Consider the following 17,330-nt stretch of genomic DNA (forward strand, 5'->3'; position numbering starts at 1 on the left):
GCACAATGTGCAGAGAAACTGAAATGTCCACATGATGCAACTCAAATCCAGAGGCACCAAAAAGACAAGTTGTCCCCAAAAGATCTGGCACTTTTTGACCATGAAGAACTTTACTGCATTTCATCTGCATTCCATTCAAAAATATATCTGAACCAAAACAGAGTATATGGAAAAAAATCTGTAAAGTTTCAGGGAATAGCCTTTACCGGATGAAAAACGAAGTGGGTCACCTTATTCCCATATACAGAGAGACAGAAATCTTAAAGCTTATTGAAACTTATTGATTGGGTTTTAATTTGGAGAGTTTTAGGCAGATGTATTTAGTAATTTGAGGTCAATTTTTTAAGACCTCATCAGAAACCAGAAAGTTGATTAGATCTTCTGTAAATTTGAGTAAAAGTTTTCAATTTCAGGGAAGTTCTCAAGTCATCCTCATTTTAAAAACAATGTGGGGAAACAGAAGAGAAATGTAGCAGAAGACAAACTCAATTGGTCAGTCCTTGAAGTGTTGGACCTATGACAAAAAAGTTTAATTAGCCAAACTTTGTATTAATCCCTTCCGAGAAGGGTTTATAGGTAGAAGATTATATCACAATAACGTCAAGAGCAGTTGCACAAAACCCATTACTGAATTCCTCTTAGTAAAATTAGATGATATAGTAAGGGACAATGGCTAACAGTTATTCCTTAGGAAACTTAGATGGGATTGGGAGGGGAAGAACCCTGCTAGAGTAATCCATCAGGAGAATAGTCTGTCCCAAAGAGTTTGTGGAATTTCTGTCGATCCTTAGAGGCTTTCAGAACTCAGCTAGCAAAAAACCTGACTTGTTCTAGCACTGTTTATAGTCCAGCTTCACGCAGGTTTAACTATATGACCTCCAGATGTCATTCTGCTTCCCAGACAGCTTTATAAGATTCTCTGAAAATCACCACTTTCACTATTTTGTTCTCACAAAGCTTAGAAAATAGCTGATATATGATAACAGCCCCAGAAAACTTTCCAGTAAGTACTCTACACATACTGGGTGCTTGGAAATTTAGCTTGCTCAGTCCAGACAGATTATAATAATTAATTGAGTTGCTTCCAAAATCCTTAAGTACATCTGTCAGTGGAAGTGTAAGTTACACAGTTATGTCACAGAAGCTGCTAAATAGTAAACAGACACTCCACTTTGCATAAATTTGATATTTAATGCAGTTTTTGAACACGTCAGGATTATGACATACACTGCCTAACTGCTCCATGAGCTCCTTTTCAGCATCTATGTTCTTTCATTGGGTATACAATGTAAGACGTGTTTGGCTAATGTAGGTATCAAAGGAGACAGCACAAATCTCATTAAAATTTCTCATTAGCTGCAATTCTGACCCCCTGAATGCATAAACCCCAGTGCTGGCAGTTGAAACATTTTGGCAAAAATTGTTCTCCTGGTACTGGCTGTGGAGATTTAGACAAGCAGCATTTCAGTAAATTATCTGCTGTTCTCCCCAGAGCAGCTCAGTAACTACAGATGCTTCAACAGAAAGACTACTTTACATTAAAGTGAGTAACCAGACTGAACTCACTGTCATAGCAGTATCCGTGGAGGCAAGGGTTAGAACTGCACTCATTGACATTGATCTCACAACGTGGACCTGCAAAGCCCTTCACACACTTGCACTGGAATCCAAGGGGAAAAACGTCCAAATTCATTTCTTCTACGCACACAGCTCCATTCTCGCAGGGATTGCTGGCCTCACAAGGCCTAAACTCACAGTTCAAACCTGAAAAGGAAAATGGCAAAGCTGTCATTGTTTAACTAATGAGCATAACCCTACAGCTGTTGCCTGTTATGAGTTGGGTATTCTTTATATCCCCAGTTAAAACTGAGTTGGAGAGTCTCACAGGTACACAAGAATATATAACCATGCAGAAACATATATTTGTTTTGTAGAATTACAAATAAAAGAAGACATTATATTTTAAAATACACAATGGTTACCTGAATGGCTTTTATAGTTTTTCTGTTTATCTTTGTCCTCTAAAAGGGTTCAAAAAGTGGATTTTTAAAATAACTAAGGAATTTTGTTTTGAAGCTCTGTGTTATTTCTTCCTAATACCCTGTTGGCACAGGTACTATATGAGCTGTTTATGTATTAACCCATAATCCTAAACACAAATGAAATGCAAGTAACCTTGTGTAATTGTCCTGTTTTAAATTTGTTACTACATACAAATTATTTTACTGAATTTATATGTTTAATAATGGCTGACTGACTCCATCATTTATAAAAACCCCATACAACAGAGAATCACAGAATCGCTAGGTTGGAAAAGACTTCTTGGATCAACGAGTCTAACCATTCCTATCAACCACTAAGCCATGCCTCTCAGCACCTCATCCACCCACCCTTTAAACACCTTCAGGGATAGGGACTCAACCACCTCCCCAGGCAGCCTGTTCCAGTGCCCAATGACTCTTTCTGTCATTTTTTTTTTTTTTTCTGATGTCCAGCCTGAACCTCCTCTGGTGGAGCTTCAGACCATTCCCCCTTGTCCTGTCCTCTGTCACTTGGAAGAAGAGGCCAGCTCCCTCCTCTCCACAACCTCCTTTCAGGTAGTTTTAGAGAGTAATAAGGTCTCCCCTCAACCTCCTCTCCTCCAGGCTAAACAACCCCAGCTCTCTCAGCTGCTCCTCATAGGACTTGTTCTCCAGCCCCCTCACCAGCTTCGTTGCTGTTCTCTGGACACACTCCAGAGCCTCAACATCCTTCTTGTGGTGAGGGGCCCAGAACTGAACACAGTACTCAAGGTGCGGTCTCACCAGTGCCAAGTACAGAGGGAGAATCACCTCCCTGGACCTGCTGGTCACACCGTTTCTGATACAAGCCAAGATGCCATTGGCCTTCTTGGCCACCTGGGCACACTGCTGGCTCATGTTCAGTCGCTGTCAACCAACACCCCCAGGTCCTTCTCTGGGCAGCTACCTAGCCACTCTTCCCCCAGTCTGTAGCACTGCGTAGGGTTGTTGTGCCCCAAGTGCAGGACCTGACACTTGGCCTTGTTGAACCTCATGCCATTGGCCTCAGCCCAGTGGTCCAGCCTGTTCAGATCCCTTTGCAGAGCCTCCCTACCCTCCAGCAGTTCCACACTTCAACCCAGCTTAGTGTTGTCCACAAATTTGCTAAGGGTGCACTCGATGCCTTCATTGATGAAGACATTGAACAGGGCTGGACCCAGAACCGAGCCCTGGGAAGCCTCACTTGCAACTGGCCTCCAGCTGGAGTTAACTCCATTTCCCACCACTCTCTGGGCCCGGCCATCCAACCAGTTTTCAACCCAGGAGAGTCTGGCCCACCCAGGCCAGAGGCTGACAGTTTCTGAAGCAGAATGCTGTGAGAAACTGTGTCAAAGGCTTTACTGAAGTCCAAGAAGACTACATACACAGCCTTTCCGTCATCCAGTAGTTGAGTCACTTCATCATAGACGGCAATCAAGTTAGTTTGGCAAGACCTGCCTTTCATGAACCCGTGTTGACTGGGCCTGATCTGGTTCTCTTGCATGTGCTTCATGGTAGCGCTCAGGATCACCTTTTCCATTACTTTTCTCGGCACTGAGGTCAGACTGACAGGCCTGTAGTCTCCTGGATCTTCTCTCCGACCCTTCTTGAAGATGGGTATAACATCAGCCAGCCTCCAGTCAAGTGGAACTTCCCCAGTCAGCCAGGACTGCTGGCAGATGATGGAAAGGGGTTTGGCAACCACATCCGACAGCTCCTGCAATACTCTTGGGTGGATCTCATCCAGCCCCATAGACTTGTGAGTGTCTAATTGAGCAAGTGTGTCTCTAACCACCTCCTCTTGGATCATGGGAGCTTTGTTCTGCTCCTGTAACTCCTGGGTATGTACACACAGGGAACAACTTTCCTTACTACTAAAGACAGAGGCAAAGAAGGCATTAAGTACCTCAGCCTTGTCCTCATCCTTTGTCACAGTTGTTCTCTTTGCATCCAATAACGACTGAATATTCTCCCTGGTCCTCCTTTTATTGTTAATGTATTTATAGAAAGATTTTTTATTATCTTTCACTGACTTGGCCAATCTGATCTCTAGCTGGGCTTTAGCCCTCCTGATTTTTCCTCTGCATGATCTCCCTCCCTGTAGTCTACCTAAGATGCCTGTCAGTTCTTCCAAAATTCATAGATATTCCTCTTCTTTTTGATGTCTACCCTTATCTCCCTGCTCAATCAATCCATTCTTTTTCCCTGTTGGCTCGTTTTCCAACACTTTCTACTCTTTCCTAACAAACGCTGGTGCATAACAGATTATGTACATTTATCTGGGCCAATAAAGGAACCGTGTGGTGGTGATCTTAGGTCACATGTGCCTTCATCAGTACTTTAATTTACAATAAATAGATCAAAAAGGATTAAAAGGCTCTATAAAGTGTTTTTTTGTCAGAATGTAAGCAAGACTAATTCATGTTTTCCAATAGTGACACTCGAAATGATGACAGCAGAGAGATCAGAGATCAGATGTGTTTAGGTTTGTAAAGCTGCCTTCCTTTTCCCTCAGTGTCGCTGAAGACAAGTCTGTTATTTCAGACTTAGTTTCAGGCAAGCCTTGATGGCTTTTGGGGCTGCAACAAACTCCACAAGCCTCTCTGAGACCCATTGAAGCCTATCTGCCTTTCTGTGACTGCTGAGGATGGGCTGTGTCTATGATATGTTTTCTGGCAGAGCTGCCCAGGGTTTGTTATACTCCAAGTCCTCTGTCCACTTCTATAGTGGCATTACCTGAGCTATAGTTGCCTAGCCATTCCTTTTTGAAGCTGCTTCTCCCTGCCCAAATAACCTCCCACTTCTTTAGGTTCTAACTGTAACGCAGTGGAGGGCAAAGTGACACCACAATATAATCTGGAAATAAGTAGTCATGTGAAAAATCAAATCCATATGGTTATGTTGTGGTGGGCTGACCTCAGTGGGCTTCCAGATGCCCGTCCAGCCACTCTCACTCCCTCTCAGCAGGGTGGGTAAAGAAAATAAGATAGAAAGGCTTGTAGATCAAGATGAAGATAGGGACATGACTTACCAGTTTCCTGTCATGGGCAAAACAGACTCAGCTTGAGGAAAACTGATCAAAATTATTGCCAAATAAAAATAGAATAAGATGGTGAGAAACAAAAGTAAAACTAAAACCACTCTTCTCCATCCATCTGGAGCGTGTCCAGAGAAGAGCAACAAAGCTGGTGAGGGGGCTGGAGAACAAGTCTTACGAGGAGCGGCTGAGAGAGCTGGGGTTGTTTAGCCTGGAGAAGAGGAGGCTGAGAGGAGACCTTATTACTCTCTGCAACTACCTGAAAGGAGGTTGTGGAGAGGAGGGAGCTGGCCTCTTCTCCCAAGTGACAGGGGACAGGACAAGAGGGAATGGCCTGAAGCTCCGTCAGGGGAGGGTCAGTTTGGATATCAGAAAAAAATTCTTCACAGTAAGAGTCATTGGGCACTGGCAGAGGCTGCCCAGGGAGGTGGTCGAGTCGCCTTCCCTGGAGGTGTTTAAGGAACGGGTGGATGAAGTGCTTAGGGACATGGTTTAGGGAGTGTTAGGAATGGTTGGACTCGATGATCCAATGGGCCCTTTCCAACCTTGTGATTCTGTGATTCTGTGATCCTCCTCTTCTTCTCAGGCTCAATTTCACTCTTTCTCTCCAGACTCCTCTACTTCCTCCCCATCCCTGAGCAGCACTGGAGAATGGGGAATGAGAGTTGTGGTTAGTCCATAACAGTTCACCTCTGCCCCTTCGTCCTCCTCCCAATTTTCCTGTGCTCCAGGGTGGACCTTCTGTGGACCACACTCCTGTCAGGAGCCTGCTGCACCGTGGTGTTCTCCAGAAGGTGCAGGGGAATCTCTGCTCAAGGCACCTCCTCCCCATCCTCCTCTCACATCAAAGCTCGCAGACCTGTTTCTCACACTTCTTTTCCTCGCTACTCACTTTGTATGTTCATGGTTTTACCCTTTCTCAAAAACGTTTTCTTAGAGGCATCGCCATCCTGGCTACAGAGCTCAGCTGTGACCTACAGGGGTCAGTTGGAGCCAGATGGAATCACCTGTGCAGCATGGGGCAGATCCAGCCTCTCCTCACAGATGTTGCCCTGCAGGCCCAGCGGCCAGAACTGAGCACTCGCACCCAGCACGTCAGGCAAACCACGTACACGAGATGGGAAGCAGTACCGAGAATTTCCAGTTTCTTTAAAGACTTGAAATATGAGACAAGAATTCCTGACAAAGAATCAGCCAGCGTTCCAGGTCACCTATAGCATATGGCAGCTTTAATTTTGTAGACCAGCTGCTAACTAACAGGACTGGTATTTCATACAGATTTTTGAATATACATTTGGGAAAATGAATCATTAAAATCGTTGCATTATTATGGAGGAATGTTGAATATTTCATTATGGTTTCAGAAGGACAAGACTTTAAACACATAATAGCAATTGAGATCAAGATACTGTGCCACTTAGCTCCATTCGGTGACTTGTTTGAAAGCTTAAAATTCCTTAAATTTTTAGGATGTGATGAAAGGATGCAAAACACTCATTGGATAGCTACAGTAATAAGATGCCCACGAGAGCGAATGTTATTTAAGTTTAACTCATGATATGTGCTTTGATATTTACTGAGGTATGTTGCCAGTAAAATGATTTGGGCTTTGCTATAAAAGAGGAGGATCAGGCACACAGTTATATGCTTAGTATTGGCTGCAGCCAGCTGAACCCATCTCTCCTTTGCTATTAGTGTCATTATAGACAAAATTTTGATGACCTATTCCACATTAACTGCCTGCCTTTGATTTCCAGTAACTATTAATCACATAGTAGCGCATTGACTGCGAATATAATAATATTTCGTCATAATAACGAAACATGCACTGTCCAAAATGTCGGTAGGATTTTATTTAGCTAATTCCTTAGTGTAAAAGAGAGTCATCTAAAGGCTGAATCCTTAAGGTTTCTAATAGCAAAACCAACAAGAATTGAGGGGATAAAAAAAAACAACAACAAGCCTCTGAATCCAGTAGTCATGCTCACAGAAATGAAAAAAAAGGCACAAGTTGTTCTCTGTCTTTATGTCACCAGTGATCTCTCCAGTGCTGGGTGATCCGACAGTCTGAGGTCTGGAATTCATGAAATTGCATAGAAAAAGTTGCCACATGGTGCACTGATACTTGAACTTTTCATCTTTATATCACAACAGTTTGACACAGCTGACAACCCTGCTGATTCCTGAAGTGGAGTTCAGACCCACAGAAATAAGTATAACAGATGGAACACAACCCTAAGTGGAACTGTCAGATAATCCATTAATGCAGGACTCGTTTTTCTTCTTTGTTAACAGAAGAATATTTAAACAAAAATGCCTATCCTCTTATATGCCACATGTTTGTGGAATCAGACATTTCTGGTAGATAAGTCATGCCCCAGTGCATCATTTTTCCCCAACTTTAGTATTCTTCTCCAACAGCAGATACAGCCACATTTTGGATGATTTTTGGTGAACAACTGGGAAATGAAAAGGCAATAGTGTCATGGTTTAGCCCCACCTGGCTAAATTCCAGTAGCTAAAACTATGCAGTTGAGCTTCCAAAATCCTTTCCCCACCCCTCAGGGAAAAGGGAAATGAGAGGAAAAAGACTTACGACTTGCAAACCTAAACAACAGCTTAAATGAAATTATAATAATAACAATAATAATTCAAATAATTAGAAAGTAATAAAATACATACAAATAGATCTCAAGATCTCACCCCCACCCCTTGATGACTATACTTTGTGGCATAAGAAAACATTAAAAATAAGAAGTTTGTGATTGTTAACACAAAGGAATACTGTGCCACGAAAGCAGTTTATAAACTGTCTTCTCCTACTAACATATCAAGATTTTTCAACTGGCCATCACAGTTATAAAGGTAATATTAACTAGGCATAGTTAGGTGATAAAATAGAGAAAGAAATTATGCTCAACAGGTCAAACGTAAAGAATAAAACACAGAAGTTCATTAATAAATTTATAAATTCAACACATCTTTCCAATTGTCCATATTTCCTTCAGACAAGTATAACCTTTTTGCTTGTTCAATTCTTGGGTATATTTTATTGACTACAATAATAAATTTTCTTTATTTTATAAGACAGTTAAAACCTCTCTATTAGAATAAACTTGAACAATCACCAGAAGTATATACACAAATCATTAAATTACACGGTCAGTTGAAGGACAATTTTCTTTTAAATGACAGAGTGTATTGAAATAAATACTATATTTTGTTCTCTCTCTTTAGAAATGTATACTCAGAAAATGCACTATGCTCATCTATTAGCACACAATATGTATCACATAATGAATAATTTATTTGGAAAATCCTCTTTTGGTTTGTTTAGGAATGAGAAGTGTATTGGATACTCAGAAAAGTAATTCTCGTAATATTAATCAGTTGTCTTTTTTATTTGTGTTTGCTTATAGTGCTTCTACCATAAAATCTCTAAGTATCATAAATGAAAACTAAAAATAGATCTTTTCTTTGCTGAGAAAGGCCATTATTAAAAGTCAAAAGCATAATTTTGAAAAATGACATACAAAATAAATTACCTGAGATAAGCTTTCATTTCTTTATATGAAAATATTGACATCTGTTTTTTTTAATTTGCTCAGCATAAATCTGCATATGAAACATTTTGATGTGTACCACAGAATTCTCTTGTAATCAGAAATGGCATCTCTTCAATGTTGTTACTCTTTTTGAAAAATAACTTAATAAAAAAGCCATTTGCTCCTAACACTTTAAGGAATTAAATCTGACAACAACTTTCAAAGTCAGCGTTTTGCCATGAAAGTATAGACTGAATCAATGACAGAAATATATCGGATTGCAAACTGCTGGCACTATTATGAAAATATAATGAAAATAAGTAATCTATGGCTAGCACCAGAGCAACAAGTATGTAATTTGGATGGCAATTCCCTAAATAATACTAGGTAGTTTGGTATTGATTTTAAATATGCACTCATGAGGGCAGCGAGTTCTTAAGAGTTCTTAAGGCAGAGTGTCATCATTGCCAAGTGGTCTATGTAAGGCTCTGGACAAGAGATGAAGAGCCAACCAGGTAGCAGCACCTACCCTTGGGTACTGGATTGTGGTCAGAGGAAGTAGTTGTGCTGTGAAGTTATCAAGTGAATGTCATGGTCTCGGTTCTACTAGCTGCTCTGATAGAAACTGTGGTGCTGATAGGATCTTTGTATCTGGTCTTTAGACTAGCTAACAAAAGGGGTTTTAAATAATCTATTTTATTTTGTTGGGATCCTGTTCCGGTAACCTTATGACAATGGCATCATTAGATTTCAGTAGAGTGACTTAGAGTTTATTCACCATTGTTATAAATTTGATTAAAATCATTGTATGAATTTAATCATTCACACATTGTATGTTCATATTGTATGTATGAATATTGTATATTCACACATCACACATTTAATCATTCATACACATTGTATGAAGAAGTTAACAGCATATAGTTTCAATGAAATGAAAAAATTATATCAGCTTAAAGGATGTCAGTAAGGAAAGATGGATGTTAAGTCAGGAATGCTTTTATTTAAATTTATATTAGTTTACATTCTCAGGTTCAGAATATAACAACAATTTTTTTTCAAAATGACACTAAACTAATTCTGTATGTGAAGTAAAAGACAAAGAATGAGGTGATTCATGCTATAAGTATATTTTCTTAGGTGTTTTCTATGATTTTAGGTTTTTTTTAATCTTTATTGTTATAACATCACTGCAACAGAATTAAGTTTCAGTCTTTGTGTAACTCACTTTTTAGAAACAGAGCTAAAAGACACTCCTAACACAAAAGTGAATAACCACTGTTTCCCAAGGTAAATTAAGTAAACTGAATACTATTAAATAAAAGTAAAAATATGTTTAGTTGTGCGGGATAATCCAGTGTACAAAGGCACTATGAGGCTATGTGAAAACAAAAAACCCTACCCACAAATCCCTGCCCCCATTTATATAAATCTTTCTGTTTTTCAAAAGACTTCTTTTGAAAGTAGTAGATACAATAACTTTAACTTAATTATTTGATCACTTCAGCAAAATCTGTTCTAAGGTTTTCATCAACTTTTATATGCCTAAAATTGAGGTCCCTGTAACTCTAAAAATTAAACTTCTTGTTGCTAAGTATGAAATTGCCTCTATTAAAAGTTCAATATTCTCATTTTTATAACTCTGAAAAGTTCATATGTACCTCTAAGAATGCCATTATTTTATAAACTGAATAGCTTGGTCTACTTTGTCGCATAAGAAAACAAAACACTTCCACAATTGAGATGATTATCAAATAGTAAAAAAATGTAAATAAAAAAAAAAACAAACAGAAGTACCTTGAAAGTGGATAGGAATTAAAAAATACTCTCAGAAACATGCTTATATTGTTATTACTTGAAATTAAGCGAAGTATTATTGTGACTGTTTAAAAATATGACAAGTTTTTGGGTTTTTTTCCAGTTCAAATTTACAGGAAATACATTCTTTTTCTTGGAACGCAAATTCTGCTTTCCATGAAAGAAATTGTTCTGTGACTCTATATATAATCTGTAGAAAAGACATTTTCTGTGAAATCTATAATTATCAATAAGTTTGCTTTATTTTTTTTTTAATGGAAGGATATTTGAAAAGCAATACTTGGCTCTTTCCAAGTAAAACATTTTCTTAATTGTATATGGTAATGTAGACCATGCAACAGTGCTGGAACAAAGCATAAGATAGATCCACAACACAAAACTGAAAGTGGAAATCACACAGAGAGACATATATTATTGATCCATACCTGTATAAATTTCTGTAAAAATAAACAAAACCAGAAGTTGAATATATTACTTAAGTGCATGTTTTCTTTTGGTGTATACAAGCTTATAACCACTAAACAGTGAAGGCATGTCTGTAGCCACATCTTTGCCTTTCATATTTCAATATAAAAGAATACTTGACTCTTTCTCAGGAAATAACAGGAGAATGCTACTAAGGAACATAATCACCACAAATTTATTTCCTAATGAAATATATGAGATTGCTTTGCTTTTCATTATCTTGTCTTTTTTTTTTTACTACATGAGACTTCAACAGAAATTTCTAAAATATGCAGAAAACTTACAGGAAAATGGTATCAAACTCCTCACAGCTTAGGACCCGTGGGTCATTTTCAGCTGCAGTAATGGCCATCTTTAGTGCAAGTGGACTAACCCTTAGAATCATAGAATAGTTTAGGTTGGAAGGGACCCTAAAGATCATCCAGTTCCAATGCTCCTGCCATGGGCAGGGACAACTCCCACCAGATCAGGCTGCCCAAGGCCCCATCCAACCTAGCCTTCCTCCTTCTGTCTAGTCCAAATCTGCCCCTCTCCAGTTTATACCCATTGCCCTTCCTCCTATCACCACAAGCCTTTGTAAACAGTCCCTCCCCAGCTTTCTTGTAGCCCCCTTCAGGTACTGGAAGGTCACTGTAAGGTCTCCTCAGAGCCTTCTCTTCTCCAGAGTCCTTCTGTGTTTTGAGATCCTGTTTGCATTTCCTTAAAATCTGGCTGATTGGCCAGACATTATTATAGCACCTGATACCAGGGTGATAATGTATTTTATTTGCATATTGACAGATGATGCTGCATCATAAACAGGCCTGTTCCTCTAGGAAAATAAAACTGCAAATGTTCTTTCCACCAGTCAAAAAAAGACTACAAAATTTGGTAAATTGTTCTTAGAGTAACAGCAATGTGCTCATAATTTGTAGGGCAACCAGGAAAAATATAATCATGTTTTAAGTCTTTGAAAAATCGTGATTTGCACATACTTTCTGGAAAATTACAGAGCAGTTACATATAAATTCTCATTTGCAATTATTATACCTGGTATCATCGACATAACTTAAATCTCCATGTAACCAAAGTTCTTGTACACAATTCTCAGAATGACGCATGAAATCCAATCCCCTTATTTGTTGTAGAAGACTGGATTTACACATGCAGTACTCCCTGCATTCTCACAGTTGTAAAGGCTTAGAAAAGTTTTCTTGTGGATCAGATGTGTCCTAAGGTGCAAACTGAAAGCAGAGCTGAAACTGCAACATATACCTCACTGAACTTGTATGAACACAGTTAAGCAGCCAAGGCTTTTAGAAATGCCTTTGGGTTCTCAGTGCTGTTCTGGAAGGCCATAGATCTTCTACAGATTGTGTCATAGCAGCCAGGCACTTGTGGATATCTAATATACCCAGAAGTGTCTAAATTCACAGTAGAAATGGCTAAGTAAAAAGACTGGCTCTCTGAGTTGCTTCATTTTGGAGGGAGAAACACCCAAATTTATGTCTCTAGATGGCAACTTTAAGAAACAATAGAAAAATCAGTAGAAATACCAGAAAAAATTCTGAAGAAGTTCTGCAGTGGCTGTGTATATGAGCCAACGGTAAGTCCTAGTTCATACTGGTATCCACTTAGGCATTGCATAGCCTTTTAGATCAACATTCTTTTTTCTTAGAGGCAATGCATGTTTTCTAAGTAATATACTATAAATGTGGCCACTCTGCTTCTCTACCCACAAAAAAACTCCTCTGTGATGCAAAGTGCCCTTCATAGCTCTATGCACTGGTTTCATTTTTCCCCTAAATAAAATTTTATTTGGCTGTTCAATGTCAAGAGAGTGGCAAAACCTGATATAAACTCATGTTGAACAGGAGATATTCTTTTATGATCTAACATAGAGTAATGCTAGAAGGAGCCACAGGTCTTGCAAAAATGTCTTTTTGCATGAGTCTTGGCACAGGAAAGACTGAGATTTGGCCTATGAGCACTGAAAAAGTAATTGCTCCATTATCTCTACAATAGTTTTTGCCTTCACGAGCACTTACATTTCTTACTTATTTTCTGTCTTGTAATTAGCTGTTCCCATAATAGAGTGTCCTGCGCTGAAAACTCCATTATTACTCTTGCTTTCCAACAGACTTAAGCATTTTTTTTTCTGCTGAGTTGTCTTTCTCACTAGTTTACTTTCTTTTGCAACATGTTTAATGGCCAATTACCATTTTTGCTTTAATCTTAATTGGAACACATTTGCAGACATGTCATCAAGGCTGCAGCAAATAAGTAGACGTTTCCTCAGAACTGAATTTCAATTTTCCTCTACAATTACATATATTTGATTCAAAAGGTCGTATCTTACATCTGCACAAAACACACAAAATACTTTTTTTTTTTTTAAATTAGTCATGTAAAAAATTGGGATCAAAAGATAAACTTCATTGCTGCATTTATTAAAAACAAGTCACTAAGTAGTTTTGGCCTAGTTTTTGTTTATTTGCTTTTTTTAAAAAAAGAATAAATATTCATAACATTCATGTCTTCTTTTACAGGGCTGTCAAATATCAAATATACACTCTCTGCCTGAAAAAGGAGATTGTAATGTTTCCTAAGCTTTCTTTAGGAACAGCAGAATATTGGCTCTGTCCACGTGTCACAGGTATGTTTGTTGGTTCACCTTTTCCTTAAATGCCAGCGTAAAAAATAGGAAAAAAATAGGAAAAAACCCACAATCCTGGTGTGGAAGTTCAAGATCCGTTCTTAGCATTTAATTCCAACTAAGGATAAAGCAGCTTTATAAGTCCTACTTTATTTTCTGTAAAAAAGACCTGGTCTAGTGGGATAGTTCCGCTTTTGTATGCTAAGAAAGTTGAAAAGCAGTATGGGATGATCCCACTTTCCTACATTCAGGAAGGACTGACGTCTAATACTTACTTCTAATGTCATAGATGTGGCAGTGTGATACATAAAAATTGTGTCTGAATTCAGTAAATTTGCATTTATTAATATATACCTGGCTATTAGAAGGATATTTGAATATACTACAAAGTTATAAACACTACTCCCCCACAACACATCTAAATACGGGTGGAACAGCTAATGATTGTGTGAAGCGCTTAGAAGTACCTCAAAAGTAGACATAAAATACTAGAGAAGCTCAAAAGCATACAAAAGTCTCATCTACTATGAGGTAAGCGAATTTTACTATGAAACAGTAAACCAGAGTTTATTAGTGGAGCATTTGAGCAGCTCTCATGATAAGATATCTTTGAACAGTTAAAAGAATTGAAGGCATTCCTCTCTTTCCCTTTATACAACTGAGCAAGAGCCAGATAAAATCTGTAAAATGATATGCTTCTCCAGCTGTAAGTTCTATGAAGATTTAAAACTAAGGAAAGCAAATATAATAATAGAGACCAGCAAGGGACTGAAAAAGATGACAGGTTTCTGGCTCAGATTAATAATTTTTTTTACTCTTTAGCTTAAAAGAATGAGAAGTCTTTCTTTCACTGAAAATGAAAGGGCATATTGATTTCAAGATATGATCGTTATCTGCTTCTGCTTCCTATTATTCTCAGTAAATAAATACTTTCAAGTCTACTTTAACATGGAAGGAACAGAATGGGTATAAATATATATACAATTTTTATACATATATATATATAAAACATAAAACCAGGGACTATAACATTTATCAATTACACTGTTCTTGAATGGTGAGTGATTTTTTAATAGAAAAGACAGTATTTCCTGATAGAGACGTTGGAACTTTTGTTCTAGCTTCCATGAAACTGTTTGGACCCTTAGACAAGTCAGTCAAGTTCTTACACACTCTGCTGTCTACTGAAGCGCTTAATATCAATTCCATAAGAACTGTGATCCTATTATAGAAAGACTACAATTGTAGAATCAATATCATAATGGAAGAGTTATTATGATAACTCCCCAGCTAGGATACTGTAATGGAATCAAGCTCATATGAGGGCTGAGAGGTCTGTTTAACACTGTGATAGGTAAATTACTGCCGAAAACTATTAGTGATATATTGGCCAGAACTGCAGCTTTATATACTTCTGATCTGTTTGTCTCTCATTGCTGCTATTAAAATCTTTGATTTGTCCTGCACCCAAATTGAGTTTATCTTCTCTCCTTTTCTCAATAGTCACTTTACTAGAAAGAAATGCAACAGAAAACCAGCTGATCCCCCTTCCTTGGTTCTGAGCAACTGAATTTCAGAATATCCCCTAATAAAAAATGTCCAATATATGTGACTATCAGTGTTATCCTCAGACATGATAGAAAATTGATAGAAGAGCAAGACATTTCTAAAATGACATATTTGCATGGACCAATACTCTAGAACTAGGCAGAAGCAACTATAACAGATACATACTTAGGTTAAATCTTGTATGACAAGAACATTGTATTATGGTATGTGCAAGTGGCAGAATGGCAAATAGCATCTCAGCGTTTTAGTATGAGGTGTAATATTCATTTGTACTATACAAGTCAATGACTAGTGAAAGTAGATAGAAACGGAGAATTGGACTTTAAAATGTGGACTGTCATATTGGGGTAATTAGAACTTATTCACTTATTGGGGTATTAGAACTTGTGGCATAGATAAGTGTATTATAAATGGCAAAAGCATATTAATTAAATCTAGATGCTATTATTTTTCCTCCATTTTAACTTAGTTACAACACATGCTCAGTGAGTCTCTGTGGATTCTAGGATTTCTGTGTGAGCTTGCACAGGGATCTCTTCAGTAATAACATAATGCTACAGATTATTTTGTTATCAAATCTTGAGCTTCCTCCAAACCAAGGTCCAAAGAGTTATGATGTAAAAGTATATGAAGTTCATTATTTTATACCTTATCAAGACTATGGGTAAAAGTATAAGATTTTAGGAAAAAACAGAAAGTTCCTCTTCCACGGGACAAGGAACTTGGCTGAAAAAAGCGATGAAAGTCTTAAATTATTATATGTACTAATTAGAACACAATTGGAAGTTAAAAGAGATTTTTTTTTTTCATACCTGGATGTTTTATAAGTTTCTTTAGTTTTTGGGGTTTTTTTTAAATGTGTGTAGGTGAACTGCTAGTACCCTTAAGCAGTTCAGGTGAACCTTATAGAAAAGTCAAAGGTAGCAATTTCAGTGGCAGTGACTCCAACGAAATGCCAGAATATACAGAAAGACCAGCGATCTACACTTGCTGTGGGGAAATCTTATGTCAAGGGAACACTAATGGAGAGGAATGTATTAGTTTTGTCACTGTTAGGGTTAGAGTTAACAGCGCCAGAAGACATACTTCTCAAGAGCTCTCCATGCATCGAGTTTACCATGGTAATTAGATATTCCAAAAAGAATTGTGCCCACAGGAGAACTGCTCTGAATTCCTTAATTCTACATTCTGTGTAGTAGAGTCTGCTGTACGCATCCTCAACAACTGGTACATATTCCTAATAACGGTGCCTACCCTTCAAGTCAGATTTTGTGATGGGAAAAAATCAATTAATTACAATGTATTATTGAAATACAACTTCAGATTGCTTTTCAAATAACTTACAGAATTAATAATATAGCATTTATGCTTTTCCACTGAGAATAACAGAAGAAAATCCATGAAAATATTTACAAAAATAAACCAGATATTCCTACATAACTTCTATCATTAATATAATGTATTTACTTTCTTAATAAAGCAATTCTATTATCTGTAATAGATACACACTAATAATCCTTGCACATTGTAACTATTCTTTACAGTAACCTGAATATTTCCACACAATTAGAAAAAAATAATTTAAATCCTTATTATTTTGGTGCCCTGTGAATCTGTTATAGACTACTTTACAGCAGTATAGTATTAAATAAACAGATGGCATGAGACTGTGGTAGAGTTTTCATATGAAAATAATTCTGCTTTTATTTATACCATCATAAGTCTAGATAACATTAATATAAGGACTTGAACTTTAAAGGTGTCAGGTAAACCTGTAAAGACGTAAAAAATCTCAGAAAATCTTTTATTTCAACAAAAATCTCGTGGATTCAAAATATCTTGTACCAAGAATGTTATGTTTTCAGAGGACCTCAGTAACCGTTTATGGATCTTGCCAACAGGGTTTAACTTTTCTATTGAGAGTATTAGACACTGCTATCTTCTTGACAAGTGACTACAGAAATGTTGACTTTCTGAAATTTTAATCACTTATTTAAATATCTAAATGAATACCAAATTCTGGTATCTGGCTTCTTGTGAAATAAGTACTTAAGAGACTAGTATTTCTAACTATTGTTTAGAAAATGATTTCACATCTTTCAGAACAGAGGCAATTCAGATACTGCAGTAAATGTTTACTTTTTATTATACCAATTTTATTCAGCAGAACTTAAATTAAAACCAATAAAAATGAGAAATAAATTTTGACCATTAACTAATAT

At 37.5% G+C, this 17,330-nt stretch overlaps 1 protein-coding gene across 3 annotated transcripts in view; it reads right to left on the minus strand.

Moving 5' to 3' along the window:
• EYS (eyes shut homolog) overlaps window positions 1–17,330 on the minus strand; it is an 880,825-nt gene that overhangs the window by 535,250 nt on the left and 328,245 nt on the right. For all 3 annotated transcript variants that reach the window (XM_054063979.1, XM_054063978.1, XM_054063977.1), the window contains one exon: window positions 1,567–1,764. In XM_054063979.1, the coding sequence (XP_053919954.1) occupies window positions 1,567–1,764 (198 nt within the window). The remainder of the gene's footprint in view (window positions 1–1,566; window positions 1,765–17,330) is intronic.

Source organism: Cuculus canorus, chromosome 3 (assembly GCF_017976375.1).
Source record: "Cuculus canorus isolate bCucCan1 chromosome 3, bCucCan1.pri, whole genome shotgun sequence".
Classification (NCBI taxonomy): Eukaryota; Metazoa; Chordata; class Aves; order Cuculiformes; family Cuculidae; genus Cuculus; species Cuculus canorus.